This window comes from Amblyomma mixtum, chromosome 3 (genome assembly GCF_055824585.1).
Source record: "Amblyomma mixtum isolate Tamu chromosome 3, ASM5582458v1, whole genome shotgun sequence".
In the NCBI taxonomy this organism is placed as follows: Eukaryota; Metazoa; Arthropoda; class Arachnida; order Ixodida; family Ixodidae; genus Amblyomma; species Amblyomma mixtum.
In genome coordinates this window covers 138055541-138074561 of record NC_143014.1, presented here as the reverse complement: position 1 = coordinate 138074561, position 19021 = coordinate 138055541, and the positions used below count along the sequence as shown (strand labels likewise).

General features: G+C 47.5%; 1 protein-coding gene across 1 annotated transcript in view; it reads left to right on the top strand.

Annotated features, from left to right (window-relative positions):
- Positions 1–1235: 1235 nt before the first annotated feature.
- The window catches only part of LOC149352143 (uncharacterized), a 71550-nt gene continuing 53764 nt past the window's right edge, over positions 1236–19021 (top strand). Inside the window, exon 1 of the mRNA XM_089575666.1 lies at positions 1236–1548. Coding sequence (XP_089431792.1) covers positions 1236–1548 — 313 coding nt within the window. The remainder of the gene's footprint in view (positions 1549–19021) is intronic.

The window sequence follows — 19021 nt, the reverse complement described above, 5'->3', positions numbered from 1 at the left end:
TAGAGGCGAAATGCTGGAGGCCCGTGCACTGTGCGATGCAACGCACGTCAAAGGACCCCAGGTGGTCGAAATTATCCGGAGCCCTCCACAATGGCGTTTCTCATTGCGTGAGCCGCTTTGAGCTCCATGTACGCGAAAACTCACGCGAAGGCGACGGCGGCAAGGGACGACGCCTTCGCGCGAAATAGTATACTCGGAACCCGTTTTATACCGCCCGCTACGGCTCCTGATCTCCTCGCGCAAGAAAAATAATTTTACCGGCGAAAGCCTATTTCCCTTCCCTGTAACACACTGCATATCCACGCTGCGTATCATGCTGCTGCGATCGGTATGCGCAGGATGGAAGATTCAGCTAAAGTTAACTTTAGTTCAGCGCCGCGGTGCGGCCCATTCGAGTGTCGGTGTTCATAATCCTGATACAAGGCCTCAGAGATTGGACGACGCGGCAGAGCCACGTAGGTTCAGCAACCCCGCCTTTATGCTCGACCTCGGAGGCTGTCTCAAACGTACAACTCTCGCCCGTTTCATGAACTAAGATGGGGCGCTAGTTTATTATCTCCCATTATCAACATCAAAGTCACCTTTAATATGCGCATAATATGGCAATGAAAACTTAATCACTCACTGTATTGCGGCCAGCCAAATGGAGGTCAGTGTTGCGTCTTTTAACAGATACAGCTACAACTGCGAAAGCAGCGCTTCGCTGTTTCTCGCGATCGCTAATCGATACGTTCGCACAGCCCGCGAATATTTCTAAAAAAATTCGATCCGTATTCGTTTCGGTCTTGAGCTAAACAATTCGTGTTCGACTCGGTAGCAAAGCTACAGTATTCGTATTCGATTCGGTTTAGAAAAAGTACTATTCGCACACCCCTGGTAATATTAATTGTTGTGCAGTAAAAACGCAATATACAGGAATGTCATTCATCCTGCCACTGACGTGGAAGCGGACCACAGGGGAAAACCGTATGCGAAAAAAACAAGATCAAACGAGTCCAGAGCGTACACATGTGTGACTCCAATTTTCATCGCTGCTTGGCGCTGTTATGTCCCAAATGCGAAAAGGAAACGATATATTGAAAAGGGCACATTTTAGCCGCTCCACAAGAATAATCTTGCGCCCGCAAAACCTTCAGCACATGCTGAAAGGATAAGAAAGCGCTCATCGACGAGGTGTACCGCAAAGGGCCCATCAAAGCCCTTTTCAGATCTTCGTCTTCAGAGGCAGCGAAGCGATGACGAAGCTGCTGAACAAGGACGCCACGCGCAGCGCCGAACATTCGGAGCCCCGGAAGCTGACGCGGCGTTCCAAGCCGGGGTGGTTGAGCGTCTGCACCCATCTGCTGCTGCAGCCGTTGTTAGGTGCGGTGCAATGGCGGAGTCGTACGTCTGGGCTCGCCGGCGTCGCAAGAAGAGGCGCCGTGCAGCCAGACGCGGAGACACAGGACTGCGAGGATCTGTCCAGGACCATCGTGCTGCTGGGCGTCTTCATTCTGGCATGCGTGATCATCCCCGCCAGCTTCACAGCCCACCTGGAACCCCGAGCAAGTACGCTACTTTGAATTCTCCGCGTATCGGGCAGGTCGGTGGACCTGCAGTGCAGCGACGTCGTTGTGAGGTATGCCTCCGACGCCCGTTCGTCCACTCTGAACGCCCTGTGCCATCGGATATGAGTCTAAGAGTGATATATGGAGCTCCATGCGCAAGCGACGTCTGTATGACAACGACACTGCCGTAGCACGGCAGGCTTCCGTCCACCAAGCGATTTCAAGGCGGCGAGGACAAGTCTCCGCCGTTCTGCTGCTGCCACGGCGGCAGCTGCGGCCTCTTCCACGGCGCCGCTAGCGCGTATTTGCAAAAACGCCCTGGCAGACGCTTTGAACACATGCAAGGATCGGAGCAGCATTTTTTTTTCTTTTGTGGAGACTGCGTGTGACGGCGGAACTTTCTGCCTATAGTTATCACAACAGACAGTTAGTTGCCTAGTGGTGTGCGTGTGTGTGTGTACGTGTGTGTGTGGTTTGGACTGCGGCACGGACCGAAAACTGAGGTGCTACCTTGACTTTTGAACTGACATTGTCGTCATTTAATTCTCTTTGTTTTTGTCTTGTACGTCCCTGGGACAGGATGCAGAGAGAAACATACGATATCAATAACAGAGGAAGACAAGGCACAGATTTGCAAGCAGCAAGACGAGGCAGAGGAGGGGAAAAAGGAGGCACACAGTTGCAGTAGTCGTGACGGTTATCTGGAGACGGACATCAACAAGGGGAGCCAGGATGAACCTGCCCCCATGAACCAAAGCATTCGACGCCAGTCATTATGAGCGTCTGCGTTCAGTACCTTCTCCTCCCATCTCCCCCGGATGTGGGCCCCAAGTGAGCGGCATTGAGCGCCTCGCTGGACGAGGTCTAGGAGAAGTGTGAACTGAGCAGCCAGCGCTTTTTTTTTTTTGCCTGGGGAGCATTGTGGCAACGCTTTCTTCCAACGGGTTGAAGTGGAAAGATTTGTGGAGAGAGTGGAGCAGAGAGAGATGAAGCAGGTAGGGACAGGCAGCAGCAGAGCAGCAGCGGCAGCAGCAGCAGCTGCAGAAGATACGAGAGAACAGATTTTCCAGAGGGTGGTGGTGACTACGGAGGCAGACATAGCAACACGGGCTGTCAGGATGAACCTGCACCCAACTCAAAGATGAAACGTCTTTTGTAATGAGCGTTCTCGCTCATTAGCTTTTTTTCTTTTTGTGTTAGCCGCGTCTTCGTGGTTTGGTCACCTCTTTACCTTGTAACATAATTGCAAACTTTTCATGTTTTCAGTCTTTTTTTTTTTCCTTTTTTTTCTTGGAGTTTCACTTTGGTGTGTTCTTTTGAGGGATTTTTGTACTGAATTTCTGGTGTGTTTCATTAAAAATTTAAAACAAAAAAACGCTTCATCTCTTCGACAGCGACTCTCTCGTCCTGTATAGTGTGGGGACCCACTTTGCCCCTCTCTCGCCCGAGGCATCTCTCCCTCTCTCGCTCGCGGCCCACCGCGGCCCTTCCCCACTCGGCGCCCTCTGATCGGCAGTGGAGGAAGCCAGGAAGAGGCGCCTGCCTCGTCGCGTGGGCGGCCCTCCTTTCCCCCTCGAATGTTCGGCGTCCGCGCGGGCCATGCACGTAGCGAGAGCTTAGGGTTGGGACTTGGCACAGCGATGACGGGCGAAGAGGAAGCGACAATTCCTGCTGCCCAGATGACACTAGCCTATCTCGTGCCCACTGCCTGCCCGACTGTTGTGGCCTGCTGCCTGCGCACGAACGAGGACGGCCGTCATATACACAATTGGGACTGCCCAATAAACAGTACCCAATAAAGCTGCGGGCTATTCCTCGGTGTGTTGTTCTTCGAAGCCAGAGGTGTGGGCCTTGCTAGCGAAGTGGTGTTGGTTCTGAGTACAGAATCCTAGCCGTGCTAGAGCCACCATAGTAGCTACTTCCATTAATGCACGATTGTCGGCGTTTTTCTCTTCAACGATGTCCGATTCCAAGCGTGAGAGATACGTCGCTGAGAGTAGTTAAATAGGATAAGAAACCTTGATCCGGACGCTCTCTCTGCCTGCGGCACCTAGAGAATGACAGCTTTCTTGCGGCAGAAAGTACTGACACCGAACTGACCGCACAAAAGATGCTGTCGAATGGTTCTTTGACCTCACTTTCTGTAGAGCAAAATATATTGCAGCCTGACGGACTTTGGCCGAGTTGCTTTTACGCCATTAAAAATTTACAGCCTCCATGCTGCAGTGAAATTTCTTGCCCATTCTCTGTTCAGCAGCAGCCGCAATACATAGGGCGCTGTTAAGAATGGCGTCAGCAGATATCGCTTAGAAGCTGCCAGCACCCACGCTTCTCCTGGTGTTGCGAGGTACGGGCTTCGGACTCAGTGAAGGTTAGGAACTGGGTCTTTATTAATGCGAATGCATTACTAGACTATGTCGGCGGCGTTCTGTCATCAAAACCGTGTCCGCAGCGATCGTGAGAAACTATAAAGAGATATCGTCTCAAAAGTGGAAGGACGGCGGATTTCTGACCTCTTATCGATGGTGGCATCTCTCGTAGATTGGTTTGCTCTCGCCAGCTCTGCGGCGAGTGAAAAACTGTCAGATGTCAGAGCCCTATAGCTGTGGAAGTATTGACCGTTATTTAGAGAGGACTCCGACAATTAATCCTGAACCACTGTAGAAACAGCTCACAGGCAAAGAAGTCATTCGATAGAGAGAGAATCTGGAGAAGTCCGCAACGTACTACATGCGTCCTTTTTTTCGCTTTCTGTACAGGCCCAGGCGGAACAAATGCAGTTGTATATGTGTAAATAACATTCTTCTTTTTCTTTCTTGAGCGCGTCGCTGTTTAAGAAGAGTTGCAGAATTTCCGGCGCCTGTCATCTCCGTATAAGGTCGCCAACACCGACGCGGTGCTGGCCTACGTCACAGCCTGTTACAGGTCCAACACTTGCCATGGGTGCTGAGCTGCGGCATACGTACGAAAACGCCCAGCAAGCAGTGATGCATCTTCATTCGAATTGCTGGCGCAATCCGGTGCCCGATACCCTCGTTTCGATGAGGCTTGCTTTAGCCCAAACTATAAATAATTCGAACGAATTTTCGGTTCCCTTCGAGATCGAATTACGAAAATTCGTCTCCATAGCAGACAGCCTCCAAATTACAATGAAGCAAGGTGTGCTTCAGTTCGATGGCATTATGTACCTGACCGATGAACACGCCGAGCGACGAATTTCTGGCCTTTTATAGAAAGTGGTGCCTCTCGTTGTAGCCCATTCCGTCCCTACATGAAACATCCACCCTGGAAAATTTCACGCCCCCCATAAACCGAACAGAGGATCCAGTCATAGCTGTTTGTTGGAGTATTAGCTAGAGGTGGGCGAAATTCGAAAATTTCGAATTACCCAATCAAGTATCCTCCAATTAGATTATTCAAACGAATCGAATTGTGTATGTTCATTAGGAACGATTGGAATACGTCCTGTTGTTTTCGAATACTTTTCGAATAATTGGCGCGAAGTTCGAATAAGGCCTACCGTATTTTTCTTCCAGGACTAATCCAAAAACAGGGGCTATCCGAAGCAGCACTGGCCGATGGCCAATGACTGCACACGGCGTGGATTCTGACTGGCTTCCAATGTGCTTGGTCAACAGCTGGTCACTGTGACAAAAAATTGCTTGGCCGCGAAGCTGAAACCGACCAAGACGGGCGACTCATTGGCCAGCACGGCAGAAACCAGCATGAACATCATGCACTAGAAGGTCGCTCCTTTGATATACAGGGTGTGACAGGGGAAGACATTAACTTTAAAATATAGGGTTTCGGAAGTAAAATTGTTTTCTTTTGTTCGAAGTGATCAGACGCCCTACCGGGCGCTCGGAAAGGGGTTATAAATGCTATTTAGTGTATCATTAACTAAAATTTGCTCATTAATTTCTTAGTTATTGCATATAGGTGTCTGTTTGTAATTAGGAAATTGTAGAGGATCATCAGTCAGTTCACCTCTTGTAACAGAGTGGCGAACTGACTGTTGCTGAAGAGTTCTTGAACAATTGAAGTTCACTGCGGCGAACACAAAGTTCATGACAGATTTCATGTTCAGTGTCTTGCTGCATAGCAGTTCATGGAGATGCAGCGCACCGCCACAAGCTGTTCATTGACTGCAAGCCTTTCAAGCTTCGTTCGCAAATGTCCTACAATACCAGCCCGGCTTCCGAACAATGATGGAACACCGTCTGTTGCCACAAAGACCACCCGCTCCCACTGCAAGCCGTTACGTTCAACTCCTTCAAGCACCCTAATGATGTCCGCTCCTGTAGTGGTTTCTTTCATTGGGAGATTGTCCAGTAGTTCTTCTGTCACGTTGAGATTTCTCTCTACGCCCCCGATGAAGATGGCACTCAAGGCGTTGCCTGTAATGTCAGTTCTTTCGTCAATGGCAAGACAAAAAACTTCGAACTCTTGACACCGGTTCATTAAGGAGTTTTCAATGTCGTGGCCTGTATCTCAGCAATTTTGTCGGCAACCATATTGAGTGAATGGCTTTTGTTTTCCAATTCCTTTTTCACGCTGAGACAGATAGCGCCTGCGGCTTAAAGCAAGCAGTTTTTCACAAATAACTCATCGGTGAAAGTTTTTGGAGATTTTGCGATTATATGAGAAATAATGAACTTGCTATCTGCGTTTCTTCCGCTGTTTTGGCAGGCTTTTGGAAAAACAATTTCTTTCCAGTTAATGCACCGTACTTGCAATGATGGAAGCTATGGCGTCGCACGTTCTACTCCTTCGACACAGACACAGTCTGACGGCAGATTTAAACATATTACCTTGTCCCGCCACTCACTGATGAAATGCGAATGCCCCCACCGAGGTCGAAAACACCGCTTTTCATCTGCAACTTTTGATTTCCATGAAGATTTGGCAGCACTGCAAAAAGCCTATGTTCTTACCGGGCCACACGGGCTGTAGGCAATATTGAAATAGATGTGGCAGAAGTTAAACACAAGTTAGAGCAGGCTATCGCCGAGGGGCATTCGGCTCAGTGACTGCCCAATATACCTTCCTAAATAATGCCACAAAGAGCGAAGCAAACAGTAAAGCTCTTCCGCAAAAATGCTGATGTATTATGCGGTACGTGGACTTCAACGTCTGCAAGCGTCAAGTTGGCTATGAGGCATGCAACGAGTATTTCTGGCTAAGAGGGCCGCTCCTTACCCCAAACTGTATGCCTTTGTAGGAACGCTTGCATGTCACTGCGAATATCGATATTCACTGAAAGCGCTGAAGGGAACAAGTAAAGGGGGTAGCCAGCTTAATTTCCGCTCCATCCTACGTGTTTCAACACTCCCTTGAAAATCCTTCATCTCCATTTGTTAAAGCTAGTAGATAATCATCTCCACCACATAAACATGCAGTGCTTCATACTTGTAGCCTTTCTCACCTAGGTTTTCCTGGTATTTCGAGCCCCAGTTTTGCTGTTAAACTACGAAAACAGGGGAGCGTATGTGTGGGTAAGAGCGGAGCTTCAGGAATGAGGGAGGACTAAGCTTTCGTGGGGTTTTTGGCAGTCAGGAAGTGCATGGCTTGATCGAGAGGGAAGAAATAAAAGGTAAGTGCGCATCCTTTGCCCTCCTTTTAGTAAGGAGCAGAGTATAGAAAGGAAAAGAGGGGCTCGTTATGACATACATGACGGAAGCCAGCAGTCGCAGGAACCTAGAAGCATAAGAGATTTGTGTTGTGGAGGCCCAGGTGTAGAAGGCGTTCTGTGGAAGTGCTAACTGGCAGGTGTAGGGCCGTCTTGAACGCAGTGTGTAACATGACATCCAAGGCGGCCGTGTCCTGTCTGGTGAGCCGAAGATTGGGGGTTTTGTATAACAAACGGCTGAGGACGAAGGCATGAATGAGACGACATAGGTCGTGCTCCTTCATGCCTCTGTGGTGGCCCGAAATTCTGCGGATGAGGTGCGATATCACGCCTGTCACCTGCTTGAGCTTCTTGAGGGTTACGGTGTTTTTGCCATTGTTCTGGATGTGGAATCCCAAAACCCGTAGAGTATCCATTGACAATGACCGAGAGTTCAATGACAATGGGTGCAGTGGGGTACCTGCGGGTGGTTGGGCGGAGAATTAAGAGCTCTAACTTCTCTGACGTGCATCCTCCCGTCCTCCTATCTGCAATCCCGATATCACTCCACTAGCCCTTCCTGTACCCTCTGCCAGCATCCCTACGCTACCCTTTCCCACATCCTCTTCTTCTGCCCGGCGGACCATCCCCCCCGGGGCCTGGATCACCTCACCACCTGGGAGGCATGGGAGACCCTGCTGCGCTCCGCGGACCCGGCCAAACAAGCCATCGCAACCAGCCGGGCTGCCGACGTCATGGTCCGCAGGAACATGAACGTTTGAGTGCAGTGGGGCTGTGCGGGGGCCCAGGGGTCTGTGAGCCCCAAACTCCTCTGCTTCAAATAAAGTTTTTATGATGATGATAGCAGATTTTTTTTTTTTCAGATCTTAGCAAAGGCCCCAAGCACCACTCACCCAACTTTTCCCCATGCCCCCCAAAAAAGAAACTTCGCATCTCTTCCGGCCTACTTACGTAGGGATGCTTTGTGTGCAATCCGATGTATGCTGTCAGTATCTTCAGATATTTCCTTAGTCGCCGGTAGTTGCCCGTCTCGTCTTCGCCATGCGATATCACGGAATGAATAAAACAGCATTGTTGCTGGAGCGGCCCTGAAAATGGGTAATGGGTCAATTTACAGATTACCTGCGCCGTGGCTACTGGGAAGTGCATCGTCCGTGCTTTTTATTACCAGCTCAATACTTTCGCCTCGTACAAGCCGGAAGTTAGTGACTCACGGTCAGGAATAAAGGGAAATGTAGGAAGTTTTACTGCCTTCCAATTTCCACACCAAAAATTTCCACTGTGGTGGGGAAATGGTCCACTGCCATACAGACACTCCCAGACAGTTTCCTGTGGTCTTGCCGCGAAGGCTACGCAGAGAAGGGGATGAGGCAGGTGTTTCTCCTTTGTTCCCGTGCCTTGAATTCGCTGTTCGGTTCAGGAGTGCGGAGGGATGAAAGAGAGAGGAAGGGTTGTCGGGCGCCGCGCTCCTTGTGCACTCTTGAAGGCAGCTGCCGTCCGTCTGAAGGTAACGAAGATTACGGGAACCCTGCCTCTTCTCCTGTCCACGCACGTAACTTTTTGGCCGAATAGAGTTGGAAAACAAGTCTGATGGTGAAGCTTACTCGTGAAGCTGGCATGAGCTTTAAGAATAAAAGATAAAACTTGAAGGGCAGGCGGACCACGGGCCGCATGCGTACCGCGGGCCGCATGTTTCATACCCCTGTTCTAAAGGAAAGTCTGTGCCATCTATAGTATAGTTTATACGCAAGCGCACAAAACGCAGTCTTTGCGTAAGTGTGAAAAAAATTCTAAGGACGATTACGATACTCCCTAATGCGAAATTTGAGTGCAGCTCTTTAGGTGTCTCAGGCTCTGCAAGCTCACTGTTTTTTTTTTCCTGGGTCGTCGGCACGTCTGTCGACGATATTAGTTCGATAGTAGCGTTAGTTGATGAAGACGACGATGGGCAATGCACAGCGCACGAGAATGAGTATATAAGTTCGGTAGCAGTATTTGTAGAAGAAGACGATGTGCAATGTACACCGCGAGATTGCGTTGCAGTTTAACACGAGGCGTGATCGGCTGCTTCGATAGCCTAGTGCTCTCAGTCTCTGTAGGCTCATTGTTTTGCTTTGCTGGGTCATCGGCACATCTGGCGATGATATTAGTTCGATAGTAGTATTAGTCGATGAAGACGACGATGTGCAATGCACAGCGCTCAAGAATGTGTATACAGTTGAACCTTGTTATAACAAAGTTGAAGAGGCCCGGCGATTACTTCGTTATAGCCATAACTTCGTTATCGTCTGTGTTGACGGAGCCTCCAATGGGAATCATCACTCCTTCGTTATATGCTACATTTCGTTATAAGCCGTTTCGTTACAACGAGGTTCGACTGTATCAGACCGATAACAGAGATAGTTGAAGAAGACGACGATGTGCAATGCACAGAGCGAAAGTGTGTTGTAGTTTATCCCCAGGCGTGACCGGCTCCGGCGATAGCGTAGTGCTCTCGCGCAGTGGCCAGCGAAGCTGATCTCTTCGCGGCACCGCGGGTTGTATCCCAGTCGTCGCAATGTTTATTTTTATTCGTTTATTTATGGTTTAGCTCAGTTACACCGACAGCGGCGACGCGGCTCAACCCACGAACGAGTGCTTAAGAGTTGCGCTGTAAAACCTTGTAATTTTACTAGGTACGCATGAGAGGAGTTTTATAGCCGAAGCATGTAAGCATATGTTATGCTTTACTTTGGCCGTGACAGTACATGTCAGTGATTAGTTCTGTTCCCGTGTTTAAAGAATGCCTTTTAGAGTTTTCCACTCGTATGAAATCCCATCTGCAAAAGTGACTGCTGGGAAATTTTACAGATGAGGTTGTAACGAACCGTGGTATGTTTAAAATCTTTGAGTTAATACCGTGGACATCCGATGAAGCGATTGTTCTTGGGTCTTTTATTAATTATGTAACTTCTCGGCTGCGGCGGCCTCATTTCGGCTGAGACGAAAAGCCAAACCACCCGTATGCTGTGCGATGTCAGTGCACGTTAATGATCCTCAGATGGCTTAAACAAATGAATCCGGGACACTTCACTGCTGTGCCTTCCGTATAGTCCACGCGCAGCTTTGAGACGTTAAAACACCACATGCTACATCATACCAATTATGCCATGCCAACGGCAGTAATGCTTATGGGGCTGATTTGCTTACTGATAGTCTAAATCTGATGCTGTTGAAATACTGGAATATGTTTCCTTCTTTAAAGCCAAAAAATTGGCAGTGGTTTAGCTCTGGTTAAACCTAGAGGATTGTGAAAGCCATGAGGAGAGAGAGAGAGGCGATGGAGAGCGCGCGGCGGCCCCGGCACGCTAGCTGTGCGCCGCTACTGCGCATGCGCAACTGGCGAGCGCGGCGGCGGCACCTCTGAGTCACCCGCGCAGCGACGGCGGCGGCGCGCCAGCTGTGCGCCGTGTGACGTCACTGCTCCTCGCGCATGCGCAGTAATGCCTTTCGTCAGCTGCGCGAAATGGCTCGGCAACTGGCGTAGTGTTGCTTTCGCAACAAAATTGTTCAAAATGTCAGGAAGTTTATCTTGTTTGTTAAAAGCGCAATGCGGATGAGGATGGAATACATTTATCGGGTTAAATAAAGAGAAGTTTTCTCTGTTCGAGAATGGTCCTTTGTCCAGGGCTCCTACAGCGGTCGCCGTCAACATAACCTGATCTTCCAGCTTGTGCTGGTCATCCAGTCTCGAACCGGACAGCACTGCTTCCCATTGGGTGCAGGTGGTGGTGGGGATTGGATGGACTGCTGGGTTTAGTTGGCACGCCCAGGTAGTATGGTACCGGGAGAGGCATTCATTGCAGTGTGGGCATATATTAGAATAGAGTGTGGGGTGCAGTTTGTGCACAAGCTCTAATGAGGGTTTGTAGCTGTCGCCAGACGACAGCCTCTTCTCGCGAGAGTCATTTGTGGGTGGTGGACACCTGTGCCTGCCCAGGCGTTATTGCTAGAGGAGTCTTGCCCACGGGTTCGGTACTGGTTCTGGTGAGGGGCTGCGGTCGTCGTCGTTTGCTGGTGTCCGGGTGACAGTGCGTATACGCTGACTACCAGGAAATGACTCATCACCAGGGATTCATACCAGCACGATCTTGAATGAGGTAGTGGCGTAGGATTGGAGGATTGTGGCCGTGTATGGTGATGGGAAGCACCCGCGGTAGTTTATACATGCTGCTTGCGAGTCTGTGATGACGTATGTAGTGTTAGTACGGGGGCTTTAGAGAGTAGCTAGCTTTATGGCTGTTTCGTCCGCTTCCTGGTGGTGGTTGGGATTGATGCGGTCACGACCGTATCTAGCGCTGGTTATAGGAGCACGAGTTTCACAAAACAGAAACCGATAGAGAAATTTGAAAGACACACAGTTTCCGAATTATTTTAATTATTGTGCTTTAGGCAAGCGGCCATTTAGGGACGAAGTAGCAACCTGGTGCTCCTCGACAGGGCTTGTATACGGTGTTTACCACTTTTTGATCGGTTCGTCATCCTCAGGCATTACTCCCATGCACGGACAAGGGAAATCGTTGAAGCCTGTGCTATCGCGCCCAAGGGGACTTAATGTGTCAGCAAACCTTCAACCTCCCGGTCCTGCCACTAGTTGGCCTATCTTAATTCCTGAATGAGGAGCCCTGGTGCCTTTGCTTTTGGTGATGGCTTTCTACTTTTCTTTTTTTCTGCTTCTACACAATCATTCTTCACATTCATTTATGCTGTCGCCCAATAAATGCATCTAGTTACCAATCAGCGCTCGTGTGTGTCTGTTCTCTTCTGTCCAGCTCTTCTGCATTGAGTTCCATCGTAATGTCGTAATGTTCAGTCGCCAGCTTGCACAACAACGTACCTTAATGATACTAGCATTAAAGCTGTTTCGAAAATCCGCCCCTTTTTATTAGCTATAAGGAATGAACCGCTGTCTGGGGGTACGATTTAGAAGAGTTAACACAAAAAGGTGTTTGCAGTATGCGTATTCGTTCACTAAATTAATTATTTTTATTCGGAAACCAGTTTTATTCAGCCGTTCGCTGTGAAAACGGTGACAAATTGGTCGCATAAGCTCTATAAACAAACGTTAACAGTGTTTCTCCTTTTAGAGTTGCGAAATAAGCCCTCCTGTCAATGTAATGACATGCCCCTTTGTCGTGGGGCCAACACTTGTCCGTGTGTTTCATTTATTATTTTTTATTTACATATATTCCGGACTAAAGAGCATGCATTAGGAGTGGTATCACGAGTCATGAAGGCGAGTCTCACTTACCGCATTGACTATCCTCCAGGGCATCGCCAATGAAGTGACTTTGGTGCGCTGTCACGCTCAACAGGGATCTCAATTTCGCCTTTTAAGCGGGTCCCTTCTGCGTAATATGTGGCTAAGCCTCTGGTGGAAGTCGTGCGTTTGTTTTCGTTGTCGGTTTGTTCCCGAGAATAATTTCACTCTATATATCTAGACCCACAATGGCTGTTAAAAAATTTCAAGAACTGGGCTTGCTTTCATGCTAAACGGCATCGAATTGCGCTGCAAAACCTCGCGTCATGAAAAAAAAAAAGTTAAGAAATGAGCTAGTACGTTCATCGTTTCAGTTCATCTTTTGCCTGCTAACAGTACCACTATAAAAGAACTAACCTCCGCCTTGCCTTACAATCAACCTCGACGTTTCTCACTGACGTATTTTTGAAAGCTTTTGAAAAAAAAAAATCTTCATTGAGTAGGAAAAGACACGCCTTCTATATTGTTGTTATAGGGATAATAGTCCTATATATTCGGAATCAAGTGGCGAAATTTTGGGCGCGATGAGGTGACAACGACCTTTACGATATCCTAAAAGCACTCTGGAGGACTTAATCAAATTTAAGTGCCACATAACTTTAAGTGCCACTAACCTAGAACGAAGGTCAGGCAACACACACACACACACACACGCACGCACACACACACACACACACACACACACACACACGCACGCACACACACACACACACACGCACACGCACACGCGCACGCGCACACGCACACGCACACGCGCACGCACACGCGCACGCACACGCGCACGCGCACGCGCACGCGCATACGCGCACACACACACACACACACACACACACGCACGCGCACGCACGCACGCACACACACGCACACACACACACACACACACACACACACACACACGCACGCACACGTACAAAGACTTTCTATCAGCGTTAGAGCGAACGCCTTCAGGACACTTTGGTTTGCTTGTCCGTTGCCCTTCCCAGAAAGTGCAAACTGAGTGGCACGATGCCAAGCCTTTACGAAAACTGACCTCGTATGAAAAAGCTACGCATAAGGAGTGCTATTGTTTAAACTCACGAAAGACATTTCAGGCGGTTTCATCAAACTTGGGCCAATTGTTAATGCCGGCAATAGCTAATTGCAGGAAACGAAGTTTAGCAGCTTTTGCACTCACCTTAGATGTCAGCAGAGTTTAGGACGCTTGAATTATTGTGCGCACCAATTCTTTATGCGAGCCCTGAGAAACGGGATTAATCAAACCTCTTGTGGAAGCATGAGCGCCGGTCTCGGGCAAACTTATTCATGCGGTTCTCGCCAGCGCCTTAGTTTCGCCTTCAATACTAGCAGATAAAGACGGAAAAAAATCATATTTCCAGCTGCGGGCAGCCAATGGGAATGGTGCTTCTCCGGTCATCCGATGCTTGGTTCGCTGCTCGGAGCTCCGGAAAGGACACCGCGCGTTTACTTGTTTGCTGGCCATTCATTCGGCGCACCATTTCGGGCAGCGGCGGGAGGCCTAATTACCGTCGCGCCCGGAGCCAGTGGAGTTCACAGTTCCTTGGAACGTTTTCCTAATTAGTTGGAGCTGAGTAGGTGCCGTGTGCGAAAAGCGTGGCAAAGAAAAAAAAGTTTCACTTGCTCAGTGCAAGGAGTGCTTGCTTCTGTCAGGAAGGGCAGAAAAGCGATCAGTAACGGAGGAGTCCATTTAGTGCCAGTATCTCATTGTGCGAAGTAAGCGAAGGGGCATTTCAGAGCGCACGGAAAACATTAAGGCTGCCTATACGCGATACCCGTTATAATGAACTGGGTGGTAACTTTCTCAATCCTTCCTTTCTTTTTTTAAAGCAGGGCGTACACTTTAAGCTCAGAAACTCATTCAATGCCCAAAAGGTATTGTCTGGGATGGGCAAGAAATAGTCAGTACTATTGGTACATGCTGTCCGCAACATTTTAACAGTATTTTCACCGATATACAGAGGTTAAATATACTTCGTTTTAATCTTCAGTCCCTTTCGAGAAAATGGTTGACGTTCTTTTCAGTTTCGCAGCATAAGGCGGGTTAAAATTGTGGTTGGAAACAGTTCGAACTAGTTAGAGTTCACACGTTCACAAAGAAAGTACGTTCACATGCGTTTCTGTTCACGAAGAACAGCAATTAATGAAAAGGATGCGTTTGCTAACTGACTTTGGCCAGAAAACTTCGGAAACATGGCACGATTTATGGCGCCTTTTCGCGCACCAAAAAGATTGTGGGAAACCACCCAAGGAAGAATACTCTGCAAGTTCTCGAAACGAGAAACAGTACGTTCTGGATTTCAATGGCACCTTCTTGCGAAGAACATGAACTGCAATTAAGTCGGGAAACGTTCGTTCTAGGCTAAGATCTAGTGGAAGCGGTTCAGGGCTGATTTATGTGAGTTTACTGTGTTAATTGTTGCGGCGCTTCCTTCGTCTTGACCGCTGCACATAAATATTCCTACCTTAGAAACAATCGCCGTGCCCTACCTGGCTTAAGCTACACGTGGCTAAAAATTTATATACGCAGTAGATGTTCCTGTGGAGGTTTCTGGGCATGGCGAGATGTCATGCTAAAAACTTCAACGTACACATTGACGCAGTTAAGTTTGTATTCGACAACATGGATAAGGAACAGAATATCCAATTTATGGGCGTAGGCAGCTAACGGTTAAACGGACAGGAGTGGTTTGTGTTACATAGGTTGAAAGTAACGAACAAACTGCTCAATTTTAGGACTTCTTAAACAAAAGCGGTAAGGAGCCAGCCGTGACGTAAGCACACACGAAGATCAGTGCAGCAGTGACAGGTGCAGTGGCGTTTTGGAGTGGCAGTTTATGAATACTCAAGACTTCCTTTCATGTCTTATTTGATGGTTTGAAAAAGTCACCAAGCTACCCTAAACCAGACTCGCGTCGAATTGTGCAGCAAAACGTGAGTACCCTGGCCCTCATCTGGGCATACCTTAATCTTCGCACACACGCTTCACACAGGGCTTCATTACGGAGGATTTTTGGTAATATCGCAGAACACGGTTTTCGTGCTAAAAACATGGCACAGTCGTGAGCAATATGAAAGGGAACAAAGCGATACTCCGGAAGAGGAGTGGCAAGAGAAGTGGTCGCCGTCCCTTCCCCAACATTTCTCCAGAAAGGCAGCACCCCCCCCCCCCCTTTCAGGTATGAAACTGCTTGCACTCCGATCCCAGAGAAACGCTTCAATTCTAGGACGTTAATTATGTAAAGCACAGCACGACCAAGTAGCTGCCTTCGTAGCCAGCCTTAAAGCGTTTTGTTTGAGCAGCCTAAACCAATCATGTCTCAAGACAAGTCGTTGGTTGACTGACTGCTGTTCATGACAGTGATAAGCCGATTTAAAACAGGCATGCGCAAACTTTTTTGATGCAATCGATCCCTTTTCGTGTAAATTTTTATACAGATGCGGATTTTAATTTAAGCGTTATACGCATTAACAAATACACGTGTATTCGCACCATGCAAAATAGTAGCAAATAAAATTAAATAAAAATTTCAAGAAAGCATGGAAAGATGTTCCGGTGTGCGTGTAACAAAATTTGGGCATTTATTTAATAATTACTTCAAAAATATGTGTGACAAGCGTAGCTTTATTTATTTTACAACGAGTCTTCCTCTTGCTGCATAATATCGAAAAGTCATTCTGATATTTAGTGGAGAAATAACAAGCTTCGCCATTTTATGCCAAAATTAGAGCAGATACTTAGGCTCCGCCGGAAGGGTATCACGCGATAGCGTTAATAGGTTATAAAGTCCTTATACGCGGAACTTGTGATTCTCTACGTCCCTGGTGGTCCCCATAACCACTCCTTGCGCAGTGGTGCAGCAGTTGAGCGATCGATGTTCCTCTGCCCTGCGATGGCACGCGCTGCCACCGGCGCCGCTAGTGAGCACCAAGTAGCATTTGCCGAGCAACCTCCCGCGACCAATCATTAATTCAACGACCACCTGCCACGGTGGCCAGTTTGCTGACAATCCGATGGGTAGGTTCTGCTGACGTCACAAGGCCGCGTCACCTAGGCGGCCCACCTGTCACCTAAGTTGCTTCTCTGGCGGTTTTTCACGAATTTTTTGTTCACCGTCAACGACGCCGATGCCGACGACGACTCCGACTTTTCTCATTCTGTGACGCGGGGCCCTTAACACTAACGCGTTTATAATGTCGTTCCTTCTCATATTCCTCAGCATTCTACCTGTACCTTCCGGACTGCAGTGTTCGCAACAGGACGTCAAGAAATGAACTTTATTAATTAGCAAACATAGTTACATGCAATGTAACAATTAACTTCATCTTTTATTATTAAGCCTCTGACTTCAATTAAAGAATTGTAGCTGATTGTATGTAACAAGCATTATGGATTTTGAATTTTCCTAATTCTGTAGTCCTCGATGTTCCAGGAAAGAGACTCCCTCCTTTCTAGAGCGTTGAAGCGAAATTGGAAGGCAAAGAGCACAGGCCTCCTCGGCCACGAGCGCATCGCCACTTCCTGACATGTCTGCCACGCGGTATTTCTTTGTGAAACCCGAACTGGAGCTGAGGACCGCTGCCGGGCATCTGCTGCCGCCCTACCACTTGTACAGCAAGGTGGTAATGGTACCGTAAATTGCTAACATCGATCTCATACTGCTTATCACCAGAAGAGGTTATACAGGGATCTCAGTCGGAACAGGAGCTGACACCTCGTAGTTATTCCGGGCTGTTCGCAAATATTGGTGTTAAAAAAAAAAGATTACTTCGCATTAAGCGGAATAAGTCTTTCTCCATTTTTGTGCGTGCATTGAAAGGACGCTAGGATCTTGTTCCCGTAAAACTGATCTCAACGCCTCACCACATGCAACTGTGTCTCAACATACGGAACAAAAACATGCCCGTGACATCATTTCAGATAGAGCCGCTTGTCGCTATAGTGTACCAAGGTCGCACCGCACTTTTCCACACTTTTTTCTTTCAATACTTCTATACGCACAGAGGCGCCCTTGCGAAGAGAGGCGTCCTCAGGCACACCTTTGATGTGCAGCATTACGTATTCTCCTGTTTGATGCTTGCTCATTTCTTTTCTCGCGAAACTTCTTTCCGCCCCTGATTGCTCTAAGCGCACGCAGGCAAAAGCAGGCGTGGTTTCTAGTTTCCAGTGTTTCCTCTATATTTTACTGCACATGATATCTGTTTCGCAAGCCAGTTCCTGGTAACTATTACTGCTAAAACCTTTGATGTAAATGACGGTAGGGGTAGGAAATACCAAGAATTATCCGCAGAAAAGATGCCAGTGGAAAAACAGAAATAAAGCAAACTAACTATTCTGTGCAAAAAAAAAAAATACTGAATGATCGTTTTTTACGCAACAGGATGAAGTAACTTCTTTGCGCAAGTATATGTTGTTACTGTTCTTCATCTTCATTTGGAGATCTGTCCTGGGTCAGTTCAGAAAAAAGAGCTTAATTCGCAGCCACAGTAAGGCCACAACTTATATTTCAAACACTTCAAACGCAAAGCAAATATCGAGTAAAGTAAAGATCACTTTATTTCGCTGAAAAGATGGACGGTAAGCTAAACAGAGAAGGAAGTAGGAGAAACCGGATACACTATCCGCATTGCGTGTAATGGCTTCTGACAGGAAAGTTAAGAAAACAAAAGACGTATACGGGCTCACGTTCGCGGAAGTTTCTGTATTCAGGAGCATTAAAAAAAAATCAGACACTGATAAGCGTGAGACTGCTGGGAAAAAAAAAAAAAGGACACGGGGTATTGCTCAACAATATTTTTGGTGCTTACTTTTTTTTTTTAGAATGCACGCAGTGTAAAGAAGAACAAGTTGACGCGTAGTTCAAAGATGACAGAAGACGAAAATCTTCAAGGAGAGTTTGCAGAGCACGCGTGGAAAGGAAGAACGTTTCTTACGCACTATCGGAAAGAAATGAAACGCAGACACGCGTATGCCGTGTTATTCTGTCGTGCGGCGTGGCAGTCACTTGCAAATGGTTTATAAATATATACTTCGCTGTCTCTCTCTCTCTCTCTCTCTATATATATATATATATATATATGTATATGTATATATATATATATATATATATATATATATATATATATATATATATATATATATATATATATATATATATATATATATATATATATATACTGTAGCTGACTGTAGAATACAAAATATTCTGCTTTGTTCGTGGCGCTGTTCTCGTTTCATTCCGGCGAGAACATCCTATCCTAAGCCGTAGCTTGCAGAGTGGATATCAAATCAGAATGATGATGCAGTGTTTGTGGGAAATTTGCTCCATTTTTAATGTAAATTCGCATGTTTGTCTGCGGGTACTGGTATTCGAATTCCTCCATAGTCTGGACGAACCCACTCACTCACTATCAGAATCGGGACATTTTATTTTCTATTAACCCAGAAACTGTAGAGGGTGGCCAAAAGTGTAATGAAGCTTTAGTTCGACTGACGTTCGACGTGGTCACTTCGAATCGAGGTACTAAGAA